The 24712-nt window shown below is 37.5% G+C and overlaps 1 protein-coding gene across 2 annotated transcripts in view; it reads right to left on the bottom strand.

The window, feature by feature from the left end:
• The window catches only part of Vps8 (VPS8 subunit of CORVET complex), a 228588-nt gene that overhangs the window by 109685 nt on the left and 94191 nt on the right, over positions 1–24712 (bottom strand). For both annotated transcript variants that reach the window (XM_070029739.1, XM_070029740.1), the window contains 7 exons: positions 20212–20254; positions 18761–18833; positions 18349–18468; positions 11988–12059; positions 6366–6485; positions 5238–5294; positions 1189–1271 (listed from right to left, as the gene is read on the bottom strand). In XM_070029739.1, coding sequence (XP_069885840.1) covers positions 1189–1271; positions 5238–5294; positions 6366–6485; positions 11988–12059; positions 18349–18468; positions 18761–18833; positions 20212–20254 — 568 coding nt within the window. The remainder of the gene's footprint in view (positions 1–1188; positions 1272–5237; positions 5295–6365; positions 6486–11987; positions 12060–18348; positions 18469–18760; positions 18834–20211; positions 20255–24712) is intronic.

Genomic DNA, 24712 nt, shown 5'->3' with positions numbered 1-24712 from the left:
GTATTGCTCAATCATACAGGTTAATTCTAAAAGAAAAGAGTGATGTGATTTCTGTTGTTACACAGTTGCATAGATTGTATGTGTCTAATGTGAGTGATGTTGGGATATTGGAACAGTTCAGATTCTGATGATCACGTTAGGGATGCTCAGCCAGTAAGAAATAAAAAAAAAAAAATTCAAATTGTGAAAAACTCAACTGCAAACATTTCAGATAAAAGATACTGAACCTGTATCAAGTAGTTAAGGGAGGAAGCATCCACCTGCCATTCTATTGAATATAATGTGTACAAAAAATATGAAGATAGGTACAAAAATGTTAAGAAAACAGTGTTATATAAGAAATGATCCATAAGGTAACAGTATTTTGCAAATTTTTGTATTGTTTCTCTGTTCAAAATTAGTATCTCAAAACATTCAATAAACTTAGATACATAGCAGCATTATCATATCATATCTTATTTGCCATGTCAAACTTTGTCTTATATACATAATTATCAAAAATCCATGAACTATCATAGAAATAAAAAGTTAAAAAAAAAATCTAAGCCAGGTGCTGGTGGCTCCTGCCTGTAATCCTAGCTACTCAGGAAGCTGAGATCTGAGGATTGTGATTCAAGCCAGCCTGGGCAGGAAAGCTCATAAGACTCTTATCTCCAATTTACCACCTAAAAACTGGAAGTGGAGCTATAGCTCAAAGTTGTAGTGTGCTAGTCTTGAGCAAAAAAATCTCAGGGACTGTTCACGTAGACCCTGAGTTCAAGTCCTACGACTCACAAAAAAAAAAATCTAAAACCAAGTGTGTTGGTCCATGCCTGTATTCTAGCATTTAAGAGGCAGAGGCAGAAGGATTCCAAGTTCAAGGCCAGTTTGGGCTCATAGTAAGACCCTGTTTCAAAACACCAGAAAAAAAACCCGAAAATACTGCAATATTGTAAGATTAACATTTCATTTTCATATTAAAACAAATCTACAAACATTTCAAATTGATACCATCAATTTCTGGAAACTTTACCAATTCTAGAATTCAAATGAAAAGTAAAAGCTTTGACATTTAGATTTTTGTTGTTATCTGCATAGTACTTCTTAATTTTAGAAAGCAGCAGTACATCAGTAAAGTGGGCTTCAATTTAGGGAAATGCAATTTAATAGTTCTATGGACAACAAATACACAGATTCAAAACAACTTACAACTCAGCTTTTTCTGCCATGCGGATGAGTCGGCTCTCTTCAAATTGAACTATGCCTCCAGCCTGCAGCAATTCTAAAAGGACCTGAACACATAAAACAAATGAGTGAAAACACTGGGGAATTTATTTTTATTTGCTAGCTCTATAAGGGTTCATGCAGACCATAACTTACTTTTCTTTTATATTCTTACTCAATGGTATTTTGGCTTGCTTTCACAGATGTAAGGGGTTAGATTATTATACTGTTGACCATATTGTATTTAACTCTTATAAAAAAAAAGACAGATGGCTCTGCTTTTCAAACATGGAAGGAATGTCATAGTATTTGCAAATATGGTCCTATTAGAATGCAGAACTGATTATCTACCCCTTTCGAGTTAAAAATGACTGCATATATCTTTTCAAGAAATGAGGTTTTGTTTGGTACTTCTATATCTTCGGGTTAAAAAAAAATCTATTGTCCATAGGTAGTATCTATGTTTACATGCTAAAACTAATAAAAATTTAAACATTGGGATATTTCAGAGCAGCAGCATTCAAAATACCCAAAAAGTGGAAACAAGCCCAAGAATGAATGGACACCCGAAATGTGAAACACACACACATGCTACAACACAAATGAACCTTAAAGATACTATGCTAAGGGCTGGGAATGTGGCTTAATGGTAGAGTGCTTGCTTGCCTAGCATGCATGAAGACCTGGGTTCAATTCCTCAGTACCACATAAAGAGAAAAGGCGGAAGTGGCACTGTGGCTCAGGTGGTAGAGTGCTAGCCTTGAGCAGAAGAAGCTCAGGGGCAGTGCGCAGGCCCTGAGTTCAAGCCCCAGGACTGGCAAAAAGAAAAAAAAAAAGGAAAAATACTTTAGCTGAGTGCCAGTGGCTCATGTCTATAATCCTATCTACTCAGGAGGCTGAGATCTGAGGATCATGGTTCAAAGCCAGCCCGGGCAGAAAAGTCCATGAGACTCTTATCTCCAATAAGCTACCAGAAAACCAGAAGTGGCACTGTGGCTCAAGTGGCAGATAGCTAGTCTTGAGCTGAAGAGCTGAGGGACAGCATCTAGGCCCAGAGTTCAAGTCCCATGACCAAAAAAAAAAAAAGATACTATGCTAAGTAAAATCAAATCAAACACAAAAGGCCAATACCATATGATTGCACTTTTTTTTTTTTTTGTCGGTCGTGGGGCTTGAACTCTGGGCCTGGGCGCTGTCCCTCAGCTCTTTAGCTCAAGGAGAGTGCTCTACCACTTGAGCTACAGTGCCACTTCCGGTTTTCTAGTGGTTTATTGGAGATAAGCGTTTCACAGACTTTCCTGCCCAGGCTGGCTTTGAACCATGATCCTCAGATCTCAGCCTCCTGAGTAGCTAGAATTACAGGCGTGAGCCACCGGCGCCCAGCTATGATTGCACTTTTTTGAGCTACGTTGGACAGGAAAATAGAAACAGAAAGCAGAACAATGGTGGCCAAGGGTTGGAGAAAGGGAAACTAGGAGTTGTTGCTATTTAATGTAAATGGAGGTTCAGTTGAGGAAGGTGGATGATCTGAAGATGTGGTGATGATGACTGTACAACAGTGGGAACATACTTAATGTCACTGTATTACACACTTAAGATAACTTATTTTTACTTTACAACAAAAAACCCCAAAATATGACACTCATATAGTTAATTTTTTATCATGCTAGCTGAACAAAAAATATTAGTAGAATATTGAGCTGGATTCATCAATACTTTTAAGTAAACCTCAGAAAACACTACAGAGGCATGGCACAGTGGTCCCATGTAAAGCTTCCATCCAGGGTCCCAAGACCCTGGAAACCAGGGAGTCCCAGGACTCCAGGAAACCATTTAACAAAGTGCTTTTCTAAAACAGTAAATCTATTATTTTTAAATTTAATTTTATTGTCAAAGTGATGTACAGAGGGGTTATAGTTACATACGTAAGGGAGAGGGTAACAATGTTCAACAAGAAATGTACTCACTACCTTACCTAGTCTTGTGAGTATTGCTGTTAAATTGGTTAAAACCTCTCCAAATTTTATATTTTGGTACCCAAATTTAATTCATGTTGATCATTAAAATGAACTGTTAAATACAATAAATGTAGAGTGAATCCTAACTGCCCTGTCAGTTTGGAATAAAATAATAGGAATGCCATGATTGGAGTCAATCTTACAACATACTAGAGCAGATGGCTAAACTTTCCGGGACTTTGTAAGCCAGTTATTAAGGATAGCAATTATTGAAGATTGACAGTTGTATTAGCTTATGGCTAAACAAATTTAAAACAAAGGTGATTAATATTCAAACTCACCATTTCCTAATTACTTGGTTATATTTGACTCATACATATCTCAAGGTCATTTCTATCCACTGTGGCAGCACCTGAGTGATGGAAGTATCTTACACCTGTCCTGCTGTGCATCTTCCTGTTCTGCATCCAGTGACAACACACTGGCAGGTTAGGTCAACTGTGATGGGAGTACTTACATTATGGGAATTAGCAGATGCTACAAATCAGCAAGGTGCTTTTAAAAGATGTCATCTTTTTAAAGGGTTGTAAAGCTAAACAAATAAATAAAAATAAGATAGAGACTATACATGGCCACAAACCCTCAAATATTTTTTCTTTGGTACCTTTATAGAGAAAATTTAATAATCCTGGGATGGAAAATAGAAAAAATAACAATAGGGTAACTGAATTTAAAAGTGTCCGTCTCTACATTATGTATTACATTGTGAAACAAATTGTGGATTTATTTTCCCAGCATTCAAAAGCTGTTATCTGATTCAGCAGAGAAATCATTCCTTCAGAGGAAGGAGTAAGGTTCTGACATATGTGTTGTACTTTCTTCTTGTTCCTTTACATAAATGAAAACAACTACTAACATAGGAACTCAGCTATTAATGACTTCTCAGTAAGACAATTTTTTTTATATGTAGCAATGACATAAAGGAATAAGTGTTGCATTAGAATAGAAGGATTTAGGTTTGTCCTTTAACAACTTAATGCATCAATTTTCTATATTTCTAAAATGTAAAGAGAGCAGATAATTGAAAAAGGCCAGTAACATTCTATAATATTAAGATTCTGTGATTGTTTTTATATTTAGATTTGGCTTTGTTTCTTGTTAATTTATCTGTTTATTAGTTAGTTACTTATTCATTATTTATTACAGTTTCTATCACTATATATGGTTATACACATGATCCACTCTTACTGCCAAATAAGGGGGTCTTCTATTATTATTTATATCCAATATAATTTAAGAGACAGCCACAATTATAAGACTGTTTGCTGTCCTGTGATATTCTGCAGCAGTTTCTGGGCCAAAGCAGTGCAAAGTAGTCAATGTGGCTCCTCTATACTCTATGAGCTCAACTTATTGAGCTATGTTCTAGCTAAGAAGGTCAGCCATCATTTTGCTTTTTAAAGGCATGTTTTCACTATGTATCCCAGGCTGGCCTAGAACTTGCAATCTTTCTGCTTCTGCTTCATCAGGGCTTGATTACAGGCATGTACCATCACTCCTCATTTGCATCTAAACGATTCTAAGAGTAGATGTGCTCCTCAAGAAAGTGGCATAAATACAAAGGAGTGGGAACCAGTTACCATCTTACAGTGATCACAGGAGGAGCAGATGGGGTCAAGTCTTCAGAAGGGAATTCTAATGCAGTGGGGCCTCAGAAGTCTCATAAAAATTGTGTGTGCCAACTTTTATAGCAGTGTTTCTGGTTCAGGTCCAGAGCAGCTAGCAATGGTCAGATGAATGACACTGGTGGTACAACAGATGCTACCTTTTGCTACCTAACAGGAAGATAAATTATTCTCTTTGGAGTCATGCTGGATACAGACAGGCCCACTGTGCCTAAGAATTTATTCTGATGTAAGATCTTTCCACTGGAACTCTTCCATCAACACGATTTCCCAGTTGCCACAGTCTTTAGCTTAGAATTAGGTTTTGAAATGAGTTATTTTCCCGGTAGGTATGTCTAGTGAGATCTGACTTCTTTCTCATTCTTTACCAAAGAATTCTAGCAGTTCTTACCTGCTGTCTCTCAGAGTGCCTGGAGTCATCATCAGGACTACAGAGGAATTCAAGAACCTGGCCAAAAAATAGATCACCTTTATTGTACATCAGCAAGCATGCCCTAACACTGTTGGGATGGAAATAGCAATGACTACCCTTCCAATGTGAGGATTCCTCATTAAGCTGTAACAAATATCATAGTGTATGGTACCATCCCAACTGACTGTCCTGGTATGTGAGACATCAGGCTCCCATATGCTAACAGTGTAATGTGTGCTTTTTATACGTATTTCTTTACTGTTCAGGAATTCAGCTGAATATGTAGCTGTGCTGACCTTTTCTGATAATGCCATAAGGTAGTATCATCTATATTCCTTAACTTCTAATTCTCTAAGGCTATGGATTGAGCACTGACTTTGTACTCATGATGCCTGAATGTGAATCCTAACTTTAGTAACACAAAATAATAAATTCCTGTGAAAAATGAAGCTTGCTAAGTATTACTTTAACTGAGTTGCTTAACTTCTCTAGGCATCATTTTAAAATGGGGAACTGTATCACTCTAGAATTGTTGGAGGACTGACAATACACACATATAAAACTTGGCAGCAGAGCTTAGCACTATGAAGTGCTCTGTAAATACTAGTCATTATTGGCTGCTTTCTTCAGGATAAAAGTGTTTTCTTTGTCATCTAGAGCAATGTTTAATTGTGACCAGGAAACACTTTCCAAGTCAGAAACATTTGTAAGTAAATTGAAATTTTCCACACATACTCTCTTCTCCAGATGATTGTCACTATGATCTTACTACCAGTGAGATGAGGTGGTTCTTAACTTAGAAAATTCTTGAGCAAAGAAAGTCTAGGCAATTTAAAGCAACTGAATTTATAGGGCAGAATCTCTATAAATCAATCTCTCAAATGATACTTCATGATACCAAGTGTCAGAATCATTCAGAAAATATTATTATACTATTACTCAGAACACATCTTTAAAATACACACGCTTAACTCAGATTAAAGATCTCTATAGTCCTCTCCCCGATAAAGTGCTTATTCAATGGTTGGTCATATTAAGAAACAGTGAATATTTTATGAGCAGTTAACATGAATAACAGTTCTAGTTCTTGTTGTTAAAGACTTTCACCTGATCAAAGAGGGTTCTGTTCACAAACAAGGTATTGTCAGGCTTTGCAAGCTGCCGTGCCAGGAAAGTAAAGAGACATCCTACTTGTGAGGGAGTGAAATCTGAATTCTCCACCATAACCTGGAAGACAAGAGACCATTTATTCAATATGCCATCTGGTTTGGTGGCAAAAGAAAAAATATACACAATTAGAAGTGAACCATATTACTGAAGACTGAGAAAAGATTCTTGTATGGACTTTGCAAAAACTATGTTCAGTAATATTTAGAGAAGGAGCAATTACTTGCATATTCTGAAAAGAAAAAATTTTAGTGGTTTTGGCAGCTTTCTGGCACAACCTGGAAGAGAAGTGAATCATAGGAGAGGGGGATATGAGCTTTCAAAGAAATATTAATCATGTTTCTCTCCAGAATTCTTAGGATTCTACTAAAATTAAATTAAATTAAAATAACCCTACTTAAAAATGTTCTTTTGAGCTGTGTGCCAGTGGCTCATGCTTACAATCCTAGATACTCAGGAGGCTGAGATCTGAGGATCAAGGTTCAAAGCCAACTCAGGCAGGAAAGTCTGTGAGCCTCTTATCTCCAATTAACCTCCAGAAAATGGGAAGTGGTACTGTGGCTCAAAAGGATAGAATGCTAGCCTTGAGCGAAAGAGCTCAGGGACAGCCACCAGGTTCAAGTCGTAGGACTGGGAAAAAAAAAAGATTCCTATGAACAAGGAAAGAAGAGAGCTACTCTGTGGTCTAAGTGTTAAGATAACCTGTGAGTAGAGATTTCCTGAAAAGAAGTCACTGTAGCAACCTTAATGAAGTGAACAGCTTCTGCCTAGTCCACAGGCAGATGGGGAGTGGGTGGGTTCATATCAGTAAATCTCAGTTACTGTTCTGCTTTATCTCAGCTCTCATCTCCCAAGTCACCAGGCATTCTGGCCAGTGCTCTAAGGGAATAATGAACTAGAAAGGAAAGCAAGATAAATAAACTCTCTTAAATAATAGGCATAACATGATCATACTATTTAGGGTGCAAATAATTATAGAAGCACAATGCAAAAAAGTAGTTCAACCATTAGAGTGAGAATTTGCAAAGAAATGAGAAAAATCACTTTTAAGTTAAGCTTTAAAGCTCATCAGACCCCTTGCCAAAGGAAAAGTCATCAGAGAGAGGAGTAAGCAAAGATAGGGATACAGGAAAACATGTTTGTTAGGGAAAGTGAAAGTTTCATTAGGATTCTGCAGGAGAGAGAAATAAGACCAAAAGAGATCAGGCCTCAAATGTCAACCTAAGGAATGTGGACTGAAGCTGCTAAAGAAGGGATCCTAATCAGAATAATGCCCATAAGGATTACCTCATCTGTACATAGGCATGAATAACAGAAGAAAAAGAAAGCAGTGGGGGCTAACATGCAAGTGAGCACAGGAGTCCCAGGGAGGGACAAAGGTGTTCTGAACTAGGGCAGTGGTATGAAAATGGAAAGAGAAATAGGGACAAAAGCAGAGAGGAGGTAGGGCAAGTATTCCTATGCATGCAAACATGAGACTAAAGGCATAATTTTAAAAAAGATCAGGGGGCTGGGAAGGTGGCTCAGTGGTAGAGCACGTGCCTTGTATGCATGAGGCCCTGGGTTTAGTTTCTCAGCACCACATAAGCAAAAAAGAAAAAAGCCGGAAGTGTTGCTGTGGCTCAAGTGGTAGAGCGCTAGCCTTGAGCTGAAGAGCTGAGGGACAGCGCTCAGGCCCCATGACCGGAACCTCCCCCCCCCAAAAAAAGGATCAATTTTGAGTATGATTGGCAGGTGGCACAGTGCGACCATTAACAAAGGAAATTCAGAAACTTCAAAGGCAAGAAAACGGTGTTTTGGGCTAGTTGAATTAACTGAGACAACTTTACTACAAATTGAGAGTGTAGTACCCTTGCATATCTATTAAAAAATCTCAGGTTCCTTTACTCAATTTCTATTCAAACATAAATTGTAAGACTTGTCCTATTATAAAACATTCCTGTAGAGCCTACCTTTAGACCTATCTTTTCTTATTTTGCTAGTAATCTATCCTTTATTTTCATCTTTCTGCTTTTAGTCCAGCAATAGACACTTGTGAAAGTATATATTTATTACCACAGTATAGGCTGTTTTGTTATATGCAGTAGACCTTAGGTATCCATGGAGATATGGTTCCAAGGAGACTGTCATTAAGGAAAGCCCATATATGCTCAGGATGCACAGAGTTCAGTGCTATACTGTGGGTGCTTGATTTATTTTCCCCATAACTCCACCCACCTTCTGCTAAAGACATGTGACCTTTCAACTAATCTAAGATTTTTCATTTCACCACTTAAATTAAGCACATTAATATTTACCTTGCTTGTGGGCACCATTTACCATTGCTTTTGAGGAGGCAGATTCATAAAATTAAGAGCAAGGAAACAACAGGTCACAAAATAATTTAAACACAACTGATGATATGAGGTTGATAGAGTGTTTCTCCACATCGACTGAGCTATGTAATAAACTGCAAGAGTTAAAAATTTTGTTTCTGAAATTCTTTGGAGTATTAAAAATTATTTTTCATTGTATTTGCTAAACCATGTGTAATAAATCATTGACTAAGGTGGGATTACTAATCTATCTATACTTACATCTACATCATCTACACACACACACTTTCAGTTCATAATAGTCAAAGATGTCCGTCATCACCCCCACTGGTGTATAGTACTCCACTTTTGTGGCCCATCAAGTGTCCCTCTCTGCCTTTAGTCCTTCCTTTGCCTCTGCAAGTGCAGGCTCCTAAATCATCTGACAATATATCCTTTAAGCAAATAGTTCTTTTCCTAACTCAACAAGTGTCTAAATTGGTTATCACTATATAACTTCTCAATTTTCTCTCTTTTAAATATTCCACTATGCTTACAAAATTTCCTGGACAATATTGTAAACAGCTACACATTAACAATATTTCCCTCTGTCTGCACCTATTCAGTACATGCAACAAGCCCACTTTCCTGTTCTCTGACCTCTGTCTGCACTCCTATTCGCACTGCCCCCTCCAAAGTGCACACATCAATGAATCCAGAAATGAGAAAAAGTAAAAAAAAACAGTCCTTGTTGACCCAAAACAAATATTACCAAAGCATGTACGAGTGACATTTCCCTAATACTCATAGTGGAGTAAATTGTAGAGTTTTATCTTTTCATTTGGATCATTTTTCCAATGAAGTGCAATTTTATACTCAAATTTCAATTTAACTAACTTACAAACATGTCTTGAATATCTATTAGGTCCTAGGCACGATGCTGAACTTGTTCTAGATATGCTATAACAATGTTTTCCTCAAATAAATAAGTATGATATCATCATCATAATTCTCACTCTACCTGCAGGGAACTTCAGTCCTAGTTCAAATATGAAAATATGTAAACAATTTACAACTGGCCTAGCATAAAACATTTTGTGAACACTGAAGAGCAACAAATCAACTTAGAAGTGTGATAGAGGGTTCTGAATTCAAGCCCCAGAACTGGCACAAAAAAGAAAAAGAAGAATTATAAAAATAGTAAGCCAGATCCCTGAATCTATCTGACTTCTTGGCTCACCATTTGATTCCTCTCTTTCACATGCACTCATACTATAACACCATGTACCATGTTGTGACACAGCCAGGGGCTCTGGTGCTCATCAGAGACCAAACAAATGGTGCTGCCCAATGTGAACTTTTAGCCTCCAAAACTGTGAGCTACACAAATCTCTTTTCTCTGTTAAGTAACTGGCCTTATATATTTTCTTACAGTAAAAAAAAAAAAAAAACAACTAATATATGCTTCAACATTTAATGCCTCCTAACTTACAAATACAAATCCTAAGTTTTAGCTAAACATATGGTTACATAAGACGCAGACTTTATTTCTCAATCTGTCTCAGCAGCAAAGAGTTCTGAATAGTATGATAAGCAAAACTACAGTATATAGAGTCCAAAAAGTTTTGTTAAAGAAGGAAAGCATTGGGCTGGGAAAGTGGCTCAGTGGTAGAGTGCTTGCCTTGCATGCATGAGGTCCTGAGTTCGATTCCTTCGCACCACAGAAGGAGAAAAAGCTGGAAGTGGTGCTGTAGCTCAAGTAGTAGGATGTTAGGCTTGAGCTAAAGAGCTGAGCAACAGTGCCCAGGCCCAGAATTCAAGCCCCATGACCGAAACAAACAAAAAAACCAGAGGGAAACTATTTCCTTCTCTATCTCTCTGCATTGAGGCTGGCTAGAACATGGAGGTAATAGCTAGAGCCTGAGTGGCCAGCTTGAGACAAAGACAGAAATCATTTACTAAGTATAATAGTAAGATAAACAGAAGATGCATTCTTGCTAGGTTTTTTATACCATCTTACTAGATCAGGTTGCTTACTTCCAGTCTTAGATGAGAAAAAATAAATGTCCATTGTAATTAAATTGTTGTCATGTTGAGTTATCTCTCACAGCAGCACTTAATCTCAAGTGATCCAATGGAGAGCCACAGAAGAATATTAGAGAAAAGGCAGACCAGAAATAGGTAGGCCATTCTAGAAAGCATATTTGGGGAATCTAGGTAAAATTCCCCATAACAATTTAGATTTTACTGGAATTATCTGAGAATGTAGCAATCACATTCTTATATGCACCATTGCTTGTCTTATAGTTAATAAACAACTCAAATAAGATCATGTAAATACTGTGAAAGTGCTTTGAAAATTATAAAGCACAAATGGAAATATGCTATATTGGCTCTAGGCACAACCAGAGAACATTTTAATTCTAGTCTCTTGTCCAAAATAATCTAAGTCATTAAAAGTAAGTAACCTTCATTTTACAGCCAGATGAGCAAAATGAAAACTCTAAAAGCCTGCTGAAAGTCATATAGAAGTAAAGAACAAGAATCTATCTCTGCATTCATTCATTAGGAACAAGGAGATTCTCAAAATAGCTCTTGACTGAGCTAGTTAGAGTTAGATCAGGGTGATCAACTCTCTGTTCCTGAAATCATTTTCAGTGTCACCCATCATCTGAATACCATGGAAAAACATGGCATTGCCATAGCAACCAAGGGATGCTAGGAAGAGAGAAAAGATGCTTCACATTATTTGTTCAGAGCATTCTGAAGTTAGTCTCTGTTATTATACATAATCAAACTAACGTAGCAATGATCACAATATACATTTCTCAAGTGTAGGACCCTGTATCTTCATATACATTTTTTTTCAGTAAATGATTTGTAGTTTAATCACCTCTTGAGGACCAAGAGGTCATGATATAATTTTAAGGTATGATTACAATAAATTGTATCACTGAACAAGACTATTTTAGAACCTGGTATAAAACAATTCAATTTTTTTTTTTTTTTTTTTTTTTGGGTCCGGTTGTGGGGCCTGAACTCTGGGCCTGGGCGCTGTCCCTCAGCTCTTCAGCTCAAGGCTAGTGCTCTACCACTTGAGCCACAGTGCCACTTCCGGCTTTTTGCTTATGTGGTGCTGAGGAATCGAACCCAGGGCCTCATGCATGCAAGGCAAGCACTCTACCACTGGGCCACCTTCCCAGCCCCAACAATTCAATTCTTTTAATATAAATATCAACATTAAAACATATAATCTTTGAATGCTTACTTTCAACAAAATATCCACAATTCGCTGCTGGTATTCCACAGCTTGCTTGTCATTTTTAAAATCTTCAAAGGTCTAAGAAGAAGAAAGAAAATTTAAAAAGTAGTTATTATTTGCAAATTATAAAAGGCAACCAGCTATTAATTCTTGTGGATAAAATCCAAGTAAAAGTCCAAATAAGACTACCATTTCTCACCAGGGTTTTTCACATATACCTTTAGTGACAAGTTATTTTTAGGAAGTCAGGCAGAATGCTGTAACATTTAATATTTCATGGTTTTCTAAAACCTTAAAGAATCATAAGAAGTTTTGTGTCATCACACAACCAAAAAGTGAGAAAGGAAGACAAGAAAAGTATAGGTAGAGAAAACAGAAAGCCCATTAATAGCAAGAGGCAATCTAAAAGCAAAGGTCTGAGAACAGAAGGCCAAAAGAAGCCACCTGTTCAAATAACTGAGTGTATAACCACAGAACTGTAACTTCTCTGTACTACCATGAAAAATAACTTTCCTAATTCTTATGACAATTGAGAAAATGATGTTCAAAAATAAGACTTTTTTTTTTTATTACAGGAAGGGATAGGGGGATAACACTAGGGCTTTTTGGCACAGGCCAAAACTTCCTAAACAAAGATCCAGAATCACAACAAATTAAAGATAGGCTGGATAAATGGGATCACATTAAACTGCAGAGCTTCTGCATGGCAAAGGACATAGCTAGCAAGATAAACAGAAAGCCCACAGTATGGGAGAAGATCTTCACTAGCTATACAACAGACAAGGGCCTCATATCGAAAATATACCTAGAGCTCAAAAAATTAACCCCCCACCCCAAATCAAATCCACAAAGAAACAACCACTCCATTAATGAGTGGGCTAAAGAATTATAAAGAGACTTATCTGGAGAAATGTTCTGTCCAAAGTTCTTTCTTTTTTCTTTTCTTTTTTTTTTTGTCGGTCATGGGGCTTGAACTCTGGGCCTGGGCACTGTCCCTCAGCGCTTCAGCTCAAGGAGAACGAACACTCTACCACTTGAGCTACAGTGCCACTTCTGGTTTTCTGGTGGTTTATTGGAGATAGGAGTCTAACGGTCTTTCCTGCCCGGGCTGGCTTCAAACCTCAATCCTCAGATCTCAGCCTCCAAAGTAGCTAGAATTACAGGCGAGAGCCACCTTTTTTCTTTCTTTCTTTCTTTTTTTTTTTCCCCCTTTAGTTTATCATGCTGTCCCTGGTTTTGATTTTGGTACCCTGTGTCTTGTATATAGGTTTATCTGATTTGGGAAAGGGAAAAGGAATAACAAAATGGTGCGACAAAGGACAAAGGGTGAACCAATTCAACAGAGATATTCATAAGACACTATGTTGGAAATGAACTTTACAGCTTTGGGGAGGGAGAGAGGAGAGGGAAAGTGAGAGAAAACAAGGGAGGGGGTAACAATGTTTGACAAGAAATGTACTCATTACATTACTTATATAACTGTAACCCCTCTGATATCACCCTTATAATAAAATAAAGTTTAAAAAGGCATTTAAAAAGTATTACAATAAAACTACAAAAGTGTTAAAATTCTTAAGCCTGCTTCCAAGGATTAGGTATCTTATTCTCCAAACACTGCCAAGTACATACTTTATATTTTTATATTCCTGCTTGAGTGAGGCAAATGGGTTTTGAAGCATCAAATACATCAAAGTAAATGACAGCACTGGATTCTGTTTGGTAGTACAGAAAACACATGTCAAAGAAGTACCTAACACAAACAGATTCCTATAAGAAGGAACTGAAATTGTATCTATTATAAAAAAAAATTGAAGTGAAAATGCTGAGTAAGACCTATGAAAGATTTGAAGATCTTTCCTATGGTTTTCATTTAAGGCATTTCATTCTGAGAAATGTTTAAATCACATACAATAATTTACTGGCACTTTTTGTTGTTGTTGGACATGAAACTTGAACTCAGGGCCTGGGTGCTATCCCTGAGCTTTTGTGCTCAAGGCTAATGCTCTACTACTTTGAGCCACAGTTCCACTTTCAGTTCACTGGTGGTTTATCACTGGTGGTGAGATAAGAGTCTCACAGGCTTTCCTGCCTGGACTGGCTTCCAATTGTGATCCTCAGATCTCAGCCTCTGTAATCTCAGATTACAGGCGTGATCCATCAGCACCCTGCATGACACTTTCTTAATCAAGACAATAGACTACAAGCTAAATGGTGGTTCAAGCCTGTCAGCTACTCAGGAGGCTGGGACCTGGAGGATCAGTTTGAAGCATACTCCGCTAGAAAAATTCATTAGACTCCATCTCTAAAATAATCAGCAAAGGTCTGGGAAGGTGGCTCAATGGTAGAGCGCTTGCCTTGCATGCACGAGGCCCTGGGTTTGATTCCTCAGCACCACATAAGCAAAAAGAAAAAAGCCGAGTGGTTATGTCGAAAACGAACTTTACAACTTTGTTTCGGTGCGGGAGGTGGTGGGGAGGAGAGGGAGGGGTGGGGAGGATTGGGGGAGCTGAGGGGGGGGGGATGGGAAGGGGAAACAAAGGAGGAGGCTACAATGCTTGATAAGAAATGTACTCATTATCTTGCCCATGTAATTGTAACCCCTCTGTACAGTATTTTCACAATAAAAAAAAAAAAAAAGAAAAAAGCCGGAAGTGGCGCTGTGGCTCAAGTGGTTGAGAGCTAGCCTTGAGCTGAAGAGCTGAGGGACAGCGCCCAGGCCCAGAGTTCAGGCCCCATGACCGGACCCCCCCCCCAAAAAAAAAAAAAAACTCAAAAAAATAAAATAAAATAATCAGCAAAAAGCAGGGCCAGAAGGGTGGCTCCAGTGGTAGAATGCCAGCCTAGCAAACAAGCTGAGGCAAAGATAAAGCCTCTGAGTACAACATTCGCCCAAAAGAAAATGGACTAATACCATATAGATTGTGTGTGTGTGGTCATGCTGGAGTTTCAACTCAGTACCTCACATTGCTTAGCTATCATTCTACCACTTGAGTCATGCCTCCAGCCCTCCCATAGACTTTTTAAAATGAACGTTACAGCTGTGAATTCAAGTCTATATAATATTAGTTTCATTCAAAATGGAATGCTTGGTGGTCTTTAAGTGGGCCCTAGATTTCCCCAACCTCCTTTGTTCCTATTGCCATGCCCTTTGGTTTCTTTTCTCAGGCTAAGTGCTTAGCAGTTGAACTGTCCAGCTAATTACTTACAAAGTAAAAGAAAAAAAAATATATTTTTAAAGTCTAACATAGGATTTTAAAAAACTTTTAAATTATCTTTAAGTAGTTGTACAAAAAGGTTTCAATTCAACATGGCAATTTATGAGCATAATGCATCGTGATCATATAAATTACTTTCTACTTTTTTTTGAACTAGTCGGCTTTGCTGTTAGTTACTTGAGAAAAGCTGAAAAGAGTTGCCAAGGAGATTGTAGGAACTTTTAATCGAGAAGCTTCAACCAGGAGATATTTATATGTTTATGTGGGTTAAATATGACCCTGCCTGAAGACAGGAAGACAAGCAATCTTTTGGCCTTGACTTCTGAGAATCAATCTCTCTCTCTTCCTTTCGTTCTTCCTTTCTTCTTCTCTTCCTCCTCCTCCTCCTCCTTCTTCTTCCTTTTCTTCTTCCTCTTCTCTCTCTCATCCTTGCTAAAGCAAGATGTCGCTCTACAGATACAGAGGGTGCCATCTGCTAAGCTAAGTGCTATTCCACTAAAATCTAAAACTGTAGAGAAGTAATGAATGTATTTAAAATGACAACAGTGACAGCAAATGAAAAATAATTTCCTTAGCCATTTTCTTTCTGGCAGCATGTTGTCATTGCTTTAAAACAGATATTAAAAATTTGTTTCTATGAATATAATTAAGTAGTGACATATGATAGTGTAAATGTTATGATAAATATAAGGACGTATTTTGGTGGTAGTTATCAATTGCCACCCAAATGGCATATCATTGCTAAAACATGATCACTCCATGACGATGCTTCTAAATATTCAGTGTTTGCTACAGGAATAGGAGGCAAAGGTCCTAATGGCAATTTACAGTTTGTATAGCACAAAGGACCTAAAACTCAAGTCCAATGAAATCTGTGAGTTTGGACATACAAACTTCTTTTTGAAATCTCTTAAAAATTATGGGGAGAATAATAGAAGGGGTGACCATGATCAAGATGCATTGCACTTAGAAACAGATTTCTTGAATGGTAATTCCTTTGTACAATTACTTATAGATAATAAAAATACAATAAAAAAGAAAAAAAATTTAAAAATCATCATGGTAATAATTACAGCAAGTTAAAGGCTAATCAAGGGGTTTGTGAACATTCTCTATAAAGGGCCAGGTAGGGCTGAGGGAATCTAACTTTTTGTGTTTTCTTTACAGGATTTCAAGTACATACTGGCAAGGTCTGAGTGAGTATTGTTCCTCTTGCTCCAGTCAATAAAACCACAACTCAGTGCTCATCCCATCTCTGGCCTGACAGAGATGCTCAACCAGTACAGAGTGGAAATCTTTAGCAATGAAATACAGAATCCCAGCAGGATGCTGTTTGACCATGTGAAAATGTTTAGACCCTGAAGGTGCACCTTGAATTCTGATGGATCCAACAACTGGCAACCCAGCTCCTATTTCTGGGAGCTCAGTATGGATAACTATTTGGACTGTGCTGTAGGAGTTTGTAAGAATTCTGGGATACAGAAGAACCCCACAATAATTGAATCTGAGGACATATTTCTCCTTTTATGTGCAAGGAATAGTTGTTACAATCTCTTTACCAATTTCCTATTCATTACTTCTTCATTGTATAGAGAGACTACAGGGCCAGGTTGCTGTGTTTCTTAATCTTGAGAATGGAAGTGTGCATTTTTTTAATGTTGAGAAGAGTCCCATTGTCTTGAAGCACCCCACTGACTCCTTCAATTTTCCAGTCAGGCCTTATTTTTTCTACTAGCCATACATGTAATATATCTGTTAATTTCTTGACCAGGGGTCAGGTGCCCTGCACCTCAGAGAGCATCTTTCATTTAAAGGAAATTTCTAATACTGTACAGGTACTTCCTTGTTTTTATTTGTACTTTAATTTCGCTTTGTTATTAAATTTAAATTTAGCATAAAATGAAAACAATAAAGGACTAGAGAGTAAAGATTTCAGAATTTGTGGATTACACGCAGTCTCTATCACACATTCTTCTTGCTTTTCACAATCTTTAAAAAATACATATATATATATATATATATATTTATAAACATTCTCAGCTTGAATAGTCATGGGCTAAGTGGGGCTAAATCTAGTTCTCAGTCCAGTTTCCTAGTCTATACAAACATACATAGACACATGTACACATGTACACACTAATAAAAAAAGAGCAAAAAGAAACATAATCTGCATTAATGACAAAAATTAGGTCAAATTCCTTATTCTCTATTGCTCTTTCCAAACTCTCTTACTCTATCACTTCCTGTTTCTTTATTCTAAGTGCCAGTCACCAAGTATGTTCTCTGGATATCTCAGTCTCCTAAACTTACTAGATCTGATGTTCAGTTCTGTTGTTCTCTTCCCTTTCTCCTATGCTATTAAAGCTACTACTTCTGAAGTTAAAATTTCAAGTTAAACCAATTCAAATTATGAAACAATAACTTTCTCACAGATACTCAACTATGGAAAATAATTTAGTAGTTTACTCTATATTCAAGTTATATAAGTAGTACATGCTCATAGGGAAATTTGTTCCATCTCAGAGTTAATCATTAAGAACATTTAAATGGTTCCTTGTTTTTGTTAAATTCAAATACCATGTGTAAGTATATACATTACACATATTGTGAACCTGACTTTCACTAACCACTATTGTAGAGGTACTTTCCATCTTACCCAAGCTTAAAAAAAAACCCACTACAATATTATTTAATTGGGAGGATTCATCATGTTTTATATAATTATCCCCCCAGGGACACTTTCACAGAAACCCTGCTTCATCCAAATTCATCTCTAATTAAACATGGATAAGGGTTTTGTTTAGCATGAAGCCTGCATGTTCCATTTCAACTAAAATTATTTCCATTGTCCTCACTGTGTCTGCTTGGAGCCCTCATTCACATTTAGTAAGCCAGGTAATACAATTTAAAAAATATCTAACCTAATGTTTTTAACTTTATGATGAGTGTGCAGAGACAGGAAAACAAAGAAAAGAAGAAGGACTATAAAGAACTAGACAGAGAACATGGGTAGCCCAAAAAAATCAAACATTTGAAATTTTGACTTACTACTTCTGTGCTTTTCTAAGGATAATTGTTTCTTCTTTCATTCTATCAAAAAATGATCATTCTGACTCCTTGGAAAACATCAATAAAATCATACTGTCCCTTACCAGTGCCAATACATTCAGAAATTCCCTTGTGTCAAAATGTAGCAAAGTCCGGACATAAGGATAGACTTCTTCCTCAGGAGATGCTTCTGCTGAATGCAGGCGAATCAAAAATTCAAAAACCTGCAAGGTGAACAGCAATTGTTGATGATTTCCTCCCAGCTTTCAAAGCATCTTGCAGAAGTAATGATTCCCACTTGGATAAAATAAAGGTAGGCTGAATTCAGTTTAAATTGCTACTGTGTTGTAAGATCTCTCTAGAATCCTCTATCAACTAAAATTGTTGATTTTTGTGACAGTGAATCGATTCCTGTATTGGAAATAATTCCTGAGCTAAGTGTAATCCTCCACTGCAAGTTATATTCAGTGCATTTCAAGTGGTATAGATTAAAAAGGCTGTGAAAATGGTACCAACCTGGTTTTTAACCAAGGGGACAAGATCTTCAGGGATGTCACCAAGGGGATATGCACGACCTGCCAGACAGCAGCTAAAGAAAAGGGGTGGGGTGAGAAGCAGATGTGGTGACTTGTAAACAGGTTATCTTTCAAGTGAGTAGCACACTGTATTGTCTCAAGCCCAAGATTCAAGTTTGCTTTGGAAGCAGGCTCAGTTTTGTCAGCTCAAGTTCAAAACCAGATCATAGCTATTGCACAATAAGGTTATAGGGTAACTACAGATAATGATCATGTGCATGTATGTTTCAAAAAGCTACAAGGGGGGGCTGGGAAGGTGGCTCAGTGGTGGAGCGCTTACCTTGCATGCATGAGGCCCTGGGTTCGATTCCTCAGTACCACACAAGCAAAAAGAAAAAAGCCGGAAGTGGCGCTGTGGCTCAAGTGGTAGAGCGCTAGCCTTGAGCTGAAGAGTTGAGAGACAGCGCCCAGGCCCAGAGTTCAGGCCCCATGACCGGACCCCCCCCCGCAAAAAAAAAAAAAAGCTACAAGGAAGGCTTTGAGTTTTTTCACCCTTATAAAGGAAAGATAAATGTTTGAGGGCACAGATGTGTTCATCCCGATTTAAACACCAACATATACATTTATCAAAACATTACATGGTACCCTCTAAAAATGCACATTTTTATGTTCTTACGTGTCAGTTAAAAAATATTGACATCCCCTTTAGAAAATGGTAATGAAGTAACTCATCTTGAGCCTGAGCGAGGACTTCCATTTCTATACAACAGCACTAGAGGAACAGAGAGCAACAAGGACTTTATCCAAAGACCTCACACTCAGCATCTTGAAGGAACCTCTGGTACCATTCATAGCTGCCAGTCAGCCTGATGTACCTTTAAGAATGGTAGTTAGCTGAGTGCTGGTAGCTCATACCTATAAGCCTAGCTAACCAGGAGGCTGAGATCTGAAGATCAAGGTTCAAAGCCAGCCTGAGCAGGAAAGTCCATAAGATTCTTCTCTCCAAGTAATCACCAAAAAGTCAGAGGTAGAGCTGTGGCTCAAGTGGTAGAGTATTAGCTAGCCTTGAGCAAAAAAGTTCAGGAATAGTACCCAGAACCTGAGTTTAAACCCTAGGACTGGCACACCAAAAAAAGAGGGGTGGGGGAGAAAGAAAGAAAAAAGAAGAAGAATGATGATTAAAAAGTCCATCAGATTCTCATCTCCACTAACCTACCAAAAAAGCTGAAAGTAGAGCTGTGGCCCAAATAGTAGAGTGTTAGCCATTAGCCCAAAGAAGCTCAGTGCCCAGGCCCTGAGTTCAAGCCCCAGTACCAACACCTAAAAAAAAAAAAAAAGCCCTCTGGAAATGGAAAGCTTTATATAGAAGTATTAAATAATAATTTCTCTTCAAACATTAGGGGGAAATAAGGAAAGAATATAGTCACAGATAAATAAGCAAAAAGTTTTTACCTAATATATACAAGAAGCTTATTGCCCATGACAACTTGCTCATCTGAAAAACAACAAAGAAAGGTATTGTTGGCAGCTTCTTTCAAAACTATTTCAGAAATATACTCTTTATGTGGAAATAAAACTAAAACTTTGTATTTAAAGGTTAAACAAATATACTTCCAAATGACAGAAAATTGAAATAAGATCATTTCAATGTAAAGAAAAAAATCTCCCATTATGTTCTATACACAGACACAAAATCCACAAGTTATTCAACAGCACACACAGAAAGAAACAGATCTAAGAAAAGAAGCTTATGTGTTACTGCCTTATTCTCTAGCTTGGATCCAAAGGAAGGTGTAGAGCAGGCTGTAAGTTGATAGCTAATTAATTTGTATTCAGGTAATAGCCACAACATCTTCTCATTTTCTTATTGTGAAAATACTGTACAGAGGGGTTACAATTACATGGGCAAGATAATGAGTACATTTCCTATCAAGCATTGTTGCCTCCTCCTTTGTTTCCCCTTTCCATCCCTTTCCATCTGCCTCCCCCCAACGAATCCTCCTCCCACCCCCCCTCACCAAAGTTGTAAAGTTCATTTTTCAACATAACGACTTGTACATCTCATTGTTGCAATGGGTCCACCTGTATCCCTATTTAAACTATTTGTTTTTTCCCTTCCCCTCCACAAATTATACCAACATCAAATACAATGAAAGCAAGGGTTATACCATGGGGGAGGGACATACAAAGCAACAAAGAAATCATCTTATAAATATGTTAGAAACAATTGCATGAAAGAAAAAACATTTGAATACATATCATAGGGTTCATTTCCCTAACATCAACTTATCTGACCTTTTCTGCTTGACTCAGACATATACTAGTTGTTGCAAATAAGGGAAACCATGGGACCTATGTTTCTTTGGGCCTGGCTTACTTCACTTAATATAATTTTTTCCAAGTCTTTCCATTTCCTAACAAATGGGGCAATGTCATTCTTTCCCATCTTCTCATTTTTAACATAAACTTTCACTACCCACTGTGTTCTAGGGCTGAGAAGGCCACTGGTCTCAAATATTTTAAGTAACTGATTTTGAATAAAGTTTTAGGGATCATTCTATTTTATATTATGTCAAAAATGTAAGCTCTGTCATTTGGTGAGATAAACCTATTTCCCTGACTGAAGGGTATCAGAAAATTAGATATTTAGGTCAAGGGTCAAGGGCACAGAATGGAACCAGGTGTAGATTATAGGAATTTGTAGCTGGCAAAAACAAAGGCCTAAAACTTCTAACTTTGTTATGTGCGTACTAGATATAAGTATTGTATGGTGAATTGAACTGATATAGTGCTTTTAAGTATACAATTAATTTGAAGTATATAACTTTTAATAATAATCCCTTATAAATACTGCTTGTGATGTTACCTATATAAATAAACCTGAGCTGCACAAAACTGTATGAGCAATTATATCTTGTTTTAATTCCAAATGTAATTTAATCCAACACAATTAGTTATGACACAAGATACAGATCATCTTACTGATGAAATTACCAGTTTCATTTTATTGACTAGACAATCACATTTATTATCAGAAATCTGAGGCAGAATATCTCTAGATCATAATATTCCTGGACAGAGTTAAACCTGATCACTTCCCAGATAATCTCCACTATTCCCCTAATCATGAGCTTCTTAGAGGCAAAGAACCTGAGTATTTCTATACTTCTAGTATCCAGTAGTGACTAGCTGATAAGGAGGTGATCAGTAAATATATAGTAAACTGAACGAACACCCAGCTTCATTTTCTATAACTAATCTCTCCCTAAATCTTTGTTTAGACCATTTTCTGTTGTAAAAGCTCAACAACTGCATTTGGGCTTTTCCATGCTATATTCCTTGTTCGTTACTGGTAGATACACACCCAAAAAACAATTCTCAAGTTGGTTCCAAAGAGATTAAGCTCAAGGCTGTTTCTAGGTATGAGATTAAGACTATACAGTAAATGATTTCCTTACCCTTGCAGCAAAAAGATGAAACCCTGGGCAAAATACAAAAAGTAACTCCCTGAAGTTACTGGAGAGAAGACAGAACCATCAATCTGGTGGGGAGTTCAGATTCATGGCTCCCTCTCTATCTTTTCTCCAAGGGCAAATACACTGAGACCTATACTCAGAAGCCAGCAGTGGAAAGATCTTTAGATTCTCTGGCCTAAGGGAAAGTAAAATCAATAAACCAGGACTAGAAGAGAATGAGATAATACCCAAAGGGAAAGAGTCATAGAGTGGATCTGCAAACTGTCTAATTACACCTGTGACTGATCACTAAAGCACCATGCAGGAAAAAGATTCCAAATAGCCAGCCAACGACAAAAAGACCAGAGCGACAGCAAGCTCCCACTCCAACAAAACAGGAGTGTGAGGACAGGCATACAGGCCGTGGGGGGCTTTCAGCTGCTTGGAAGAGAAGAGACCCGGAGCCATACAAGTAAACTACCATCACTGTGGCTTTTAGCCTGGGCCTAAATTACAGCCTGTATAGCAAACACAGCAGGTTCACGGCTTACATGGAAAAAGCAGCAATTTTTTGGCTGAAGAACTGAAAAGAGAAGCCAGGAAACATGAACAGTTAAGAGATTGAGGACAGGGGGACCTCTTACAAAGAAAGTGAGCAAAGGAAGGACTCAAAAGCTCCGCCTGTGAGCTCTGAACCATGCGTGTGGATCAGAATTGTAAAAGGTAACCTAAAAGATACTTTTCCTGGGCCCTGTGAATTAACTACAAGTTCCCCAACTTTGTACCTTTGCCCTTGGATCTGAGCTATTCTCTGTTACCATCACCTTATAATCATCTCAGGCTTCAAGAAAGAGAAGACTCGCTGATAAGTATCCTGTGTGGAACACTCCTCAAACAGGCAATACCTTCTTACCATCTTAAAAGAAACAACTCAAAACCTAAGAGGTCACCAGCCACCCTGTCCCAAAGTAAAGTGATAACAGCTTTTCCGAAACTCCTCTGGAGACAGAGACTGAGCTGATGACTAGCCAAGTCACACACCTTGACCTGGGACTTTAGATTTACTTATCTTTCTCAATCCCTGCTCCCAATTTTCCCTGTTTAACCTAAAGCTAATGTTTGTATCTCAGAATATGGCTGAAGATGTCTGAAGTGCTGTCTTCCCATGGCTGCCATACAATAAATCTTTCTCTGTCCATTACCATGTCCCTTAACATACAGGAGACAGTAGCTGAACCTAACATGGGACTCCTGAATTTTGGGCCTGGTTCTAAAAACCTATTTCATAACCAAAAACACCAGATAAAAACAAATGAGCTGAGAAGTGACTATAGTTGCCACATGGGCAGTTGAAAAAAAAACCCCTGATGAAGAGTCGAGTCTGTGTCTCTAATCATATAAAATAATATTTATTAAAATGAAAAAAAAGAGGCTAGGTGTGGTGGTTCACATGTGTAACCCCAGAAACTAGGGAGAAGGTAGGAGGATTTGAACAAAAAGTACAAAGCTCTATCCAAAAAATAAAGCTATGTACTTAGGAGATTGAGGCCAGCCTGTGCTAGAAATGAGTAAGGCCCCATTTCCCATTCCCAAACAATAAGCTGGATGTGGTGGGCTTTGCTTGTCATCTCAGTTATATGTGGGTAGTATGGATAAAAGGTTCACAGTCCAGGGTGCCCCGGGTAAAAAATGCAAGATCCTACGTGAAAAGAAAAATAATGAAAACAGGAAAGGACTGAGGCATGGCCCAAGTGGTAGAGCACCTACAAAACGTGAGGCTCTGACTTCAAACTCCAGTACTAAAAAAAAAAAAAAAAGTCCGTGATAAAACAAAGGAAAAAATAGGCAAGAAAAGTAACAAAATACTAGAACAAATACAAAATTACCCAACACATAAAGAACTGAAGAGAAAAAACTTGAGACAAAAGAAAATTGAACAAGTCCAATCCTCAGATGAACAAAATGTTAGAACAGATGACAGTTTTAAAAGAATTATTATAATTATCCTCAATAAAGTAAAACAAGACATATTTCAATGCATAAAAATTTCAACAGATAAATTAAGAGTTGCAGCAGAGAACAGAACCAATAAAAAAAGAGAACTAAATTAGACTGTTACAAATAAAAAATTGTTGAGTGGATTTAACAACTGAATTGACATGAAAGGAAAAATCAAGTGAACTTAAAGGTAGGGTAACAGAAATCACCTAACCTGGAAGACAAAAAGGGTTTTTTTTTGCTTTGTTTTGTTTTTTGAAGTCCAAATAAAACCCCTAAAATCAAACAGGTCAAACCCTGAACTAGTAGTGTTCCAAAAGTCTCTTACTCCACAAAGGTAATGAAAATATAGGCAAAATTCAACTTTTTCAAGACTCCTGAACAACTGAAGATCTGCCATAATCTGAGAAATGTTTCTGTAAGTAAAATGTCTGAATCTCAGTAAGAACAGTAAGCTTTATAGTGAATAACTTTACCTACTACCACTTTCCCCTATTTCC

This window comes from Dipodomys merriami, unplaced genomic scaffold (genome assembly GCF_024711535.1).
Source record: "Dipodomys merriami isolate MVZ:Mamm:240054 unplaced genomic scaffold, mDipMer1.0.p SCAF_2, whole genome shotgun sequence".
Taxonomy (NCBI): Eukaryota; Metazoa; Chordata; class Mammalia; order Rodentia; family Heteromyidae; genus Dipodomys; species Dipodomys merriami.
Note: the sequence above shows the minus strand (reverse complement) of the source record. Positions and strands in the feature narration are given on the sequence as shown.